The sequence below is a fragment of the Papaver somniferum genome, chromosome 5 (genome assembly GCF_003573695.1).
Source record: "Papaver somniferum cultivar HN1 chromosome 5, ASM357369v1, whole genome shotgun sequence".
NCBI classification, from domain to species: Eukaryota; Viridiplantae; Streptophyta; class Magnoliopsida; order Ranunculales; family Papaveraceae; genus Papaver; species Papaver somniferum.
In genome coordinates, this window is record NC_039362.1 from 109,646,312 (window position 1) to 109,657,209 (window position 10,898).

At 38.4% G+C, this 10,898-nt stretch overlaps 1 protein-coding gene across 1 annotated transcript; it reads left to right on the forward strand.

The window, feature by feature from the left end:
• The first annotated feature begins 41 nt into the window (after positions 1 to 41).
• On the forward strand, positions 42 to 1,541 carry LOC113282393 (protein DSS1 HOMOLOG ON CHROMOSOME V-like). Its single transcript, XM_026531383.1, has 3 exons — positions 42 to 191; positions 318 to 429; positions 1,188 to 1,541. The coding sequence occupies exons 2-3, from the start codon at positions 339 to 341 to the stop codon at positions 1,316 to 1,318; spliced, it is 222 nt and encodes a 73-aa protein (XP_026387168.1). The 5' UTR covers positions 42 to 191; positions 318 to 338; the 3' UTR covers positions 1,319 to 1,541.
• Positions 1,542 to 10,898: the final 9,357 nt, after the last annotated feature.

Below are 10,898 nucleotides of genomic sequence, written 5' to 3' on the forward strand. Positions count from 1 at the left end.
GACGGTCCAGATTTAGAAGATCCGTGAGTAAGATTATTCGTTGATCCGGGAGTATTATTATTCTTCCCAATATAAATTATAGGGAAAGAGTGAGAAAAAGAATCACTTGATTTTTCTTCACGCCTTCCTCTCCGACTCTGTACTCTCTAGGTTGAAGCTTTGTTCAGATTTCCGCTCTCAATAACAGCGAGGTAAGTTTTTTTTCTTCTTAGGGTTTCGTATTAGTTTTCGATGTAGGGTTTATAAACACTGCTGATTATTTCTCTTCTGTAGAGATCTGTGTATGTTTAAAAGATTTCTGTGAATCTTGATTTTAGGTTAGTACTACTTTTGAGATAATGGCGACTGAACCTAAAGTAGTTTCTGAAGATGCAAAAGTTGATCTGTTTGAAGATGATGACGAATTTGAGGAATTTGAAATCGATCAAGGTAACAATCTTAAACAACGTTTCATGGTTCGATTTTCGGGATTCTTTACTATTATTGGTTGATTAGGGTTTTCAATAGAATTTCTAGGGTTTAAGCCATCATAGGTTCAGCAGATGTTTAGTAGATTAATGAATTTCCGACTTGTTTTTGTACCTTGAATGTGTGAATCAGAAAATTTTGGTCAAGTTAGGTGTTTAATAGTATGAAAAGTCATGATATATTGATTAACAAACAGCATAAATATAGACAAGAATTGATTGTCTATATTGTTGGAGGTATATACTGATGAGTTGTAATCAGTATTGTTTGTTGTACATTATATTTGTTGGATTTGAATTTGAAGATTGTACGCCATTTTTCATGAGCCCGTCTACATTGTTGTATGTAGAGGTTTGGTGCGGTACTCTTTAGTTTTTCAGGGATCATGTTGGTTTTTTTCTCCATACAGTCTTAATTAGATGGGTTCATGTATGGTAAACGAAACAATTTTGTTGGGTTCATATGCTTCTTAGAAAAATTGTGTAGGTAAGTTTGGCTTTGTTCTGCATCTTTGTGGTAAAATCAATTATAACACGTATCCGCAATATTTTGTTCTAGGCTCAGTGACCAGTAACGATAAATTTTGAGGCCAAGTGAGGAAACATGTGTGAACTTTTCTAGTTTTTTGTTTTATTGGTTTGTTACAATGCAGTGGATGGAAGTAATACCAACAGAGGTTGTTTGCTTATGCATTTTCTTTTAATAATTACAATTGGCAGAGTGGGAAGACAAAGAGGAAGGAAATGAAGTTGCCCAGCAGTGGGAAGACGACTGGGATGATGATGATGTGAATGATGATTTCTCTGTGCAGCTAAAGAGAGAGTTGGAGAGCAACTCTGAGAAGAGCTAAGTCTGTCCATCCATAGAATAGCTTAGCGAGGAACATGAAATGAATGAATGAATGTTTTTAAGTGCATTGTAGTCTCATGCAGTAGATGATAACTTGGCTTAATGAGAGGAACTTACTGCATTTGATTTTCTGAATTTGCGACTGGCAGTTGTCTCTTTCTGTAAGTATCCTTATTATGTTTACAGCGACTCTGCATCTATTCAAATTAGCTTATCTTACCTCACGCATTACTGATACTGGTTGATTATTCTCAAGTATTTAACTATTGAAGCAGTATTGCTCTCTGCTTCTATGATATATTTCTGCCTGGTATGAGTGGACGCACATGCTGTGTAACTTTTTGGACTTCGTAACCAGTCATAACTCAAAAATCATACCATACTTTTTATAATAAAATTGTGATGAGTAGCAACAGGAAATTCAAAATCTGTTAGGCATCCACATAACTGACTAGGGACACTATTACAACAAAAAAATTTTATTGAAATTTGCATTAGGCTGTAAGCACCAGTAAGCAGAGCTACTTTACAAAGTGGTAGTGACCTTGAAATCTGTATCATTGCATTTACTATATGCTGGAACCAGTTTAATACTAACCGTACCTTTTCATTATTACTTACTACTGGGAGTCTAGGATCTCTTTCGCATTATTACTAGTGGTAGTGACCTTGTACTCCGATTATTTTTCCCGATGAATAACCTCAATGTGAACTAGGATTCATGGCAGTTCTAGGCTTCTAGCCTTTGCTGTTTTCTTTCCCTTATTGCATAAGCTCTTCATCATTGAATTCCTAGTTCAGTTTCGTCGCCTAGGGTATGTCTGCATGTCCAACCCAATTTGGTATTTCTTGCAATTGCTTGGTGGTCATTGTCCTAGACTGGACAGATTTAATGCAAGGACCCTTCTGTACTTTGAAAATACATCCTATTTTGATCTCATTCATTGCCCAACAGATTACATCGTTTCCCTTTAAATACTGATGCAACCCTAAACCAACTAACTATTAATTAGCCCAACTACTAATTAATTAACCAAAGACTTGACACTTAATTGATTCAGGTGCCTAAATCCTGGTTGCCCTTAGTTGATACGGGACATTACCTTCTCCTTTGCAACATCCTTGTCCTCAAGGATGAAATCTACAAAATGAGTCTCCAAATTCTTCTTATCCTCCCAAGTAGCGTCAGTAGGGGCTGAGTTGGTCCACTGTACTAAGAATTGTTGTACCAGCACTTCATGTCTGATAATGATCCTCTGATCCAGCAGTGTTAGTGGCTTGACTTGAATCTGTCTTTGATGATCAACAAGAGGCAGGGTAGGCATGGTTGCAGCCGGGCTCCAATCTATTTCTTTACTTCTTTAGCTGGGAGATATGGAGCACTGAGTGGATTCTGGCACTCTCATGAAGTCTAAGTTTATATGCAACTGCCCCAATCTTTTCAATCACCTTAAATGGTCTATAGTACTTGGATGAAACCTTGAAGTTCTTCCTCAGTACCACAGAGGACTGCCTATATGGCTGCAACTTCAGGTAGATCCAATCTCCTACAACAAAACTTCTATCCGTTGTCTTCTTGTCGGCATATAGCTTCATCCTCTCTTGGGCCTTGAGTAAGGACTCCTTCAACAACTCTTGCATGTAATTCCTCTGAACTAGATATTCTTCTGCATTAACAACGAAGGTAGTAACTTCCACAGGAAATGCCATGTGTGGGGGAGTATAACCGTAAAAAGCCTTGAAGGGTGTCATCTGTAAGCTTGTATGGTGATTAGTCTTGTACCACCACTCAGCTAAAGCCAACCATTTGTGCCATTCCTTGGGCTTATGCCCTTTCATGCACCTTAGGTAGTTTTCCAAGCATCTATTTACTCTTTTTGTTTGTCCATCTGTTTGTGAACGGTAGGCAGTACTGATGTTGAGAGCAGTTCCCAAATGTTTGAAAAGATCCTGCCAGAAGTTGTTGGTGAAGACTCTACCTCTGTCAGAAGTGATTGAAAAGACCCATGTAGCTTGAATACATTATCAAGAAAAGCCTGAGCTACAGTGGCTGCTGACTAAGGGTGGCTTAGGGTTATAAAATGGCTATACTTAGTCAGCCTATCCAACACAACAAAGATCACCTCCTTCCCGGCTGACCTTGGCAGTCCCTCTATGAAGTCCATGGTAACATGCTGCCAAGCATGCTCTGGTATGGGAAGAGGTTGGAGTATCCCAGCTGGATAGGTGTTCTCTTCCTTGTTTCTCTAGTATACATCACAGGATACCGCAAACATCAAGTCTTTCTTCATACCTGGCCAATAAAAATAAGATTTCGCTCTAGAGTAGCTGCTTTGTATACCAAAATGTCCCGCAATGGATGAGGAGTGAATGGACTCCATAATTTTGTTCCTCATACCAGCTCCAGAACCCACATACAATTTATTTTTGTACCTCAACACTACCTCCTTGACACCTCATTGGCTTCTTTAGACAACATCAACTTTGGAATGAGTGATTCAGCCATTGTGTCTCCCTTGTAGCTAGATATCAAGTCTTGAGTCCAAGTTGGTTGAGAGACAGTGATAACTTGACAAGTAGGCAATCTAGAAAGTGCATCAGCTGCCTTGTTCTCTAGCCCCTTCTTATACTTGATGTTGTAGTCATCATCCATTTCTGTTACAAGATTGTTGTGATTCTTTGCTCCAGAAAGTATTTGATACTTTGTTGGTCAGAGTGGATAGTGAATTTATGCCCCAGCAAGTAGCCTCTCCACCTAGTAACAGTCGAAACAATTGCCAATAACTCCTTTTCATAAGTTAAGAGACCTATGGATTTAGTGCCTAGAGCTTTGCTGAAGAAGGAAATACGTCTTCCCTCCTGCATGAGAACTGCACCAATTCTCTTTGCATAAACATCAGCTTCTACTATATACTCTTTGTTGAAGTTAGGAAGCGCTAGAACTGGTGTATTGCACATGGATTCTTTGAGGGTATTGAAAGCTTGCAAGGCTGTCGGAGACCATTGAAATGCATTTTTCTTAAGCAACTCTGTAAGCGGCCTGCTGATTAACCCATATCCCTTCACAAACTTCCTATAATAGCCTGTTAGCCCCAGAAAGCCTCTCAATTCCTTAACATTCTTTGGAACTAGCCATTCCTTCATACTAGAAATCTTGGAGGGATCTGCAGCTACCCCTTTTCCCGTGATGAGGTGCCCCAAATACTCCAACTCCTCTTGAGCAGAACAACATTTTGATTTTCTTGCAAAGAGTTGATGTTATCTCAGTAGTGCTAATACAATGTTTAAGTGCTTCTCATGCTCTTCATGGCTTGAGCTGTAGATCAAAATATCAGCAAAGAACACCAACACAAACTTCCTTGAGGAGTGGTTTAAATACATGTGCTTGGAAGGTGGCTGGTGCATTGGTCAGCCTAAAGGGCATCACTCTAAACTCATAATGTCCTTGATGTGTTTTGAATGCATTTTTGGAATGTCTGGCCCAAATACTCTGATTTGGTGATAACCTGATCTCAAGTCAATCTTGGTAAACACCTTTGCTCCGTGCAATTCATCTAGAAGCTCATCAATAACTGGTATATGATACTTGTCTTTGACTGTAATCTCAGTGAGTCTTTTATAATCAACACAGAACCTCCATGATCCATATTTCTTTTTGACTAATAGGATCGGGGATACAAAGGGACTATGGCTGGTTGAATGACTCTATTGTGCAGCATCTCTTGAACAATTCTCGCTACCTATGCCTTTTGAACATACAAACATTTTTAAGGTCTTTGGCTAACATGTTCTGAGTTGGGTTTGAGGGGAATCTTGTGATCAACACTCCTAATGGGGAGTAGTTGAGTGGCTCAGAAAATACATCATTGTAGTTAGAGAGTAGGGTGTTAATCTCTGGTAGGATGGAAGTGGTGGTGGTAGCTTGAGTGGCAGTTAGGGAAAAAAGATGGCCCATGATCCCATGAGTGTTTTTCTTGAAGAACTTCTTAGCAACACTGGAGCTCATGGCCATCAGGGAAGTGTTGTTTGTGGACCCACTGAGAGTTATCTTTCTTCCTTGATGTTTGAATGCAATGTTGAGATTTGAAAGATTGAAGATCACATCCCCTAACCCCCTTAGCCAGTCAGCTCCAAGAACCATATCACAGTCCCCAAGAGGCAGCAGCCTGATATCTCCTATGAAGGAATGTCCTTGCATCTCCCATTTCAAACTTGTGAACATACCAAAGCTAATGGTTCTTTCCCCATTTGCTACTGTCACCAACATGTGTGTAGTGGGTGAATTGTACAACCAATTTGTTGAGCTAGCTCACTATTCATGAAGCTGTGAGTACTCCCTGTATCAATCAAAATGGAAGTTTCATGTTTCTCAATAGTACCAGGGATTCTGATGGTCTCCCCATGCATTTAAAGAAATCTCCACATCTGTCTCTATTGGTGCAGGTGAGTCTTCTTCTGTGGGTGTCTCTTCTTCTATTTCCTCCTCCTCTCCTTCTCCGTTAGCTACCAGCATAAATAATTGTTGTTTCTTACATAAGTGACCAGGCTTATATTGATTATCTCAATTGTAGCATATCCCTTGTGCTCTCCTAGCACTCATTTGGTCTTGGGTAAGTCCTCTTATAATTGGGGTAAATGACTTTTGCCTGAATTGAGGTGTAGATGAGTTAGACTTGATTGTGATAGTTAACCTCTGGGTGTTGGGATTTAAAGTTGGAGCTCTAAGTGATGTGAAGTTTGAGCTGCTAGTATTAAATTTGGGGTAAGAAGAAGTACTTGGGTTTATTTTGAGTTGGGGTTTTGATGTTTTTGGTTGTATTCCCACTGTAATTTCTTGCATCTTAGCTAAGTAAAAGGCTTGTGATACGGTGGTTGGGTTAAACATTTGTACATCACTTTTAATCTCTTCCACCCCACTTATGAAGCTCAGAACAAAATAATCTTCGGTGGGGTTTTTTATTTTTGTTTAACATCAGAGCTTTTAAGATTTCAAACCGAGTACAATTGTTACTTGAAACCGCTTATTAAAATAACTAACATAGTTGTCATTTGCTAGATCTTCAAATCTGAAACAGATATCTTCAATTAATGCATGCCATAAAATAAGATCCCTACCAGTTTGGTAGTCTAGGAACCAAGAGTCAGCTCTTCCGTCTAGATACATAGAAGCTATGTTCACCTTCTGTATCTCATCTATTTGATGGAGGTAAAAAAATATTTCACCCTTTCTGATCCAAGATCTGGGGTTGTCACCTTCAAATCTGGGAAAATCAATCCCTGGGTTTTTGAAAGAGCTAGATCAGCCTCTATCAAAAAGATTATTTGTAGTAAAGTCTTCTTCTAGCTCTCTTGGTGTAGGGCTGACATTCCTAGATCCAGAACTCTCTCACATAGTAAACTGATTTATTATCTTTAAGGCGTATTATGTTTAAATTCTTCTCTATGGAGCTCCTCAGTGTTTTGTTTGGTGAGGTTCACGAGTTCATGTAGCAGATCTGAGCTTTGCTTTAATTTTTCTGAGTTTTCTTGTTCAATCACTCCCGTGTCATGTGTTTCACGTACATGATGATTAATTAAATCCGTGAGTTCCTTCCTTACATCTTTCGTGGTGTTGTCAACATCCTTGATAGTTTCTCCAGTCATCGTAACTTGCTCATGATACCAATTGTCCTAGACTAGACAAATTGAATGCAAGAACCCTTTTGTACTTTTAAAATACATCATATTTTGATTTCTTATTCATTGCCCAATAGATTGCATCGTCTTCCTATAAATACTGATGGAACCATAAACCCTAATCCTGACCAAGATCCAACGGTCCAGATACCTCTTAATCATTACAATCATAAAAGCATCATTAACGTTAACTAACTATTAATTATCCTAACTACTAATTAATTGACAAAAGACCCGACACTTAATTGATTCAGGTGCTTAAATCCCGGTTGCCCTTAGTTGGTACGTGACAGTCATCTCTGCCCGATACCCAAGTGCAATGTGCAAAACTGGTCTTCACCTAGGTAACACTTAATTGAGCCATTGCACCACCACGATGGGATTATGTAATAATGTGCCTCAATTATTACCTTTGCTGGTTCAGATAGGTAGAGAGGTTTAACACACCAAGCTTTTGGTGCGCCTCCTACTCTTTAGTACTTGGTTTCGATCTTGTAGAAGCAGTGGAAAGGATACCTCGCTGTTTATCGGAGTATTTGACCAATACTAAGATTATTTTTGGTGATTTAGAACCAAGGGAAAGGCGGTAGGATTAGGGCTCGTCTTACGACCCTTTGAACCAATCTGCAAGAAAATTTTGGATCACATGTCCTTTTGGGATGAAAGAAATTACAACAACCTGAGTCTGAGCGGCTGCGAAGAAGTCTCTCTCTCCCCTTTATTTGGATCCCAAAATTTATTTTTTTTACAAACTCTGGAAGGGTTAAATAACTTGTGAGAAAATGAACAAAGAAAATCCTTGAACAACACCCAGATCTGGATGCCTATTAAGGCATATCAATTTTTATTTGTACAGTACTTCAAGAAATCACTTCCTCCATCCCTAAATAGATGATCTAGTTCAAGCTCGTATAGTTCTTAAGGCCATGAGAAGTTTGCATACCAGGAGAAGAGAATAACATTTTAAGTATTTTGTACGATTATAATTGGGCTATTGAAAGTAAAATTATATTTTTTGTTTATTCTCTTCTCAAAACCTCTCTTTGAAATCTTAATTGTTGTCACCATCATCTTGCTCAGATCTGGTCCCTTTGGACCAGATCTGAGCATGGTAAAAATGACAATGGGGCAGGGATCTTTGATAGACGCATTTATGTGTCTATTATAACTCATTTGTATATATTTTTAGTGCTCGATATCGTACTTATTTGGTTATTTTATTTATTTGTAGGTGTTTTTGGAAGAATAAGGCTTTGTGGCGAAATTGGCTAAAACTGCGGCATTTGGACCTCCGTTGATAACTACCAGAAGCACCCCCAGAAATACCCAGGAGGAACCCCGAAAAAGTGCGAAAAACATCCCAGAAGAATTGCTAAAGGCACCCCTAAGTTGGATAAGGGGCACCCATTTCAGGGGATGTACTAAGGGGACATCAGGATTGGATAAGGGGGACACCTTCTTCACGGTTTAAAAGAAAAATTGGCGGGAAATGTTGCTGCAGTGAAGAACAGCGAAGAGTTCGAATCATTGGGTTGTTTTTATCGTGGGAATCAACTGGGCTGGACTTCATAGAGGATAAAAGACCATGTACATATGTTTGGACCCAGCCAATTGGGCCGGAATATCCGGAGAAACAAAACAGAACCCAAACAGGTCACGTACACTGCTGTTCAAGTTTCAATGATTTGTGAGAGATATTTGGGAGAGTTTGACGCTGGAAATTCATATATTTAGTCTTGTTCACGTCTTAAGAAGAGTTTGGTACCTATTTAATAGCTAACAGAGCGTGAAAAAGCAAAACAGAACGGATTATCGTTCCAACTGGCAGATAAGAGAAATCAGAGATTTGATCGAATTTAAGGGACTCTGTTGAGCTATAAATAGGTGGTTTCGAGTCTTAGTGAAAAAAGAGAGTTTTGGAGAGAGTTTAGAGGTCAGGAGAGACGAGAGAATCGAGTTACAGAGAGATATTGTTGTTGCTGCTGCCGCCATTGAAGACCTTCAAGAACACGAAGAACAGACAAGCTAAGGCAGTCGTTTTTCAACAGTCTTAAAAGAGAAACAGAGTGTCGTTGTTTTACAGCAACAAAAAATATATCCTTTACAGCTACACTTATCTTTGTAACAGTGACGATGTAACACCATTACAGCGTTGCAAACTTCTTTTTACACTATTTCATCAATAAAAACACCTATTAAGTCATGAACACATCTTTTGATTATGTTTTTGGGATGAGGAGCTAAACCCATTAGCCGAGGCAACGGAGGAAGCCATTGTCCCAGATTAATTGGTATAATTCTATTTTTATTATTTATTTGCAATATTTTTTATATGATTATTTGCATGGAATTGAAATAGATAAACTGATTTTTATTGAGTAGTTGTGAATTATTTTGATGAAGCATGCTGGGTTTTTTAAAACTTTTGATGTTTCATACTCTGTGATTACAATTATTACTTCAAAAATTTATTATAGGCAAATATTAGAATCACTTGAAAAGGAAAAAATTGCATGAATATTGAATAGAATTTATCATTTAATGGGACAATGGTGGAATCCAGAGTCTTGGTGTTTTTCTCTATAACTTTGAACAACTTTATTTAATTGTCTAGTTTAATTTAAATCTAAAAATTGTTTTCTTCACAAGTCTGAAAAGAACCTTTTTACCACTACTACAAGCACTTTTGAAACACCATCAAATTTTTGGCGCCGCCGACGCGGATTCGTGTTTAGGTAGCATTTTTTTAGATTTATTTTATTTTTATTTTTATTATTATTTTTGTTCTTCTTTACGTTTTTGGGTTTTTTGTTTCCTTGCAGATTTTTGAAGATTGGAGCGAAAGACAATTTTGCCAAAGCTTGTGGTGATTTACTTAAAGTCTGGGAGTGAAAAGCAAAGCTAAAGGAGCGAAAGAAGAAGATTTTCTTTATTTTGTAAAAAAGAGAAAAAAAGAAGAAGAGAGATTTCTGTTTTATTATTTTTTTTTTAGGCTTTCATTTTTATTTTTGCACTTTATTTATTTTTGAACATTGGGACTGTATTTATTTATTTTTTAAAACCCTACGGAAGGGTTAATTAATTAATAAAAAAATTTAAACTGTGTGCAGGGAAGGATGACGATTACTATATCGTCTCGGCCCCTCGGGTTCGTACATGACATAGGAGTTGTGGCCCGAGTCGACTTCAACGGTTCATCCCCCGTCTGGTACGGGAGGTAAGTCCAATCGAAACACTCGCGAATCTCCTGTAAGCGAGTTACTGTATTCCTTAAGGTGATAATTGTTTGAGGACTGAACCGGTTGCATTAATTCCTAGTAAAGGGCAAGAAATTGGCCATATAAGATAAGGGTTCGGATTTCATAACCGTTCCCTTCTTGCCCGCCTTAGGAAAACAAAACCTAACGCGAACCCAAGCTTTAAAATTTGATTAGAAAGAGACCTATAGGGTATCGAGCTTGTTAGGAAAATTTTTCGAAAGATATTGGTCACCTTTTAAGAATGATTCGAAGTTCCTGATGGTTTCTGTGAGTTGAATGCGTGACTGCGCCGCCTTATACCGGTGAGGCCTTGAGTATCAAAGCTCCACCGAGCTTCCCTCGCCTTGATTCAACTTACTTTAACTCGGATTGATTCCAGAGGGGTTTGCTTAAACTGTAACGAATTCCCCTTCGAGAGATAGAAGCTAGTCTAGAAATAATCTAAGTGGAGCCATCATGCTTGTTGTTTGCTAGAAATCTTTAGGTTTGTTGTGGTAGAGTCGAGTCAGCCTGCTGTGTGATTGCTAGAACCTTCCTGTTAGGATTTTTATTTCTTTTTGATATTTTTAGTGTATGCCCGATTTTGTTAGGGCTTGGAAAAGAGATACTCTAGGTCGATTGATTAGCGAAAAACCTAGTAGTTCT

What these genes read in the sequence shown, in the direction of transcription:
- LOC113282393 (XM_026531383.1), top strand. Translation starts at nt 339, where the DNA reads ATGGCGACTGAACCTAAAGTAGTTTCTGAAGATGCAAAAGTTGATCTG. An exon ending in GGAATTTGAAATCGATCAAG is followed by an intron (nt 430 to 1,187) that starts GTAACAATCTTA and finishes TACAATTGGCAG; the next exon opens with AGTGGGAAGACAAAGAGGAA.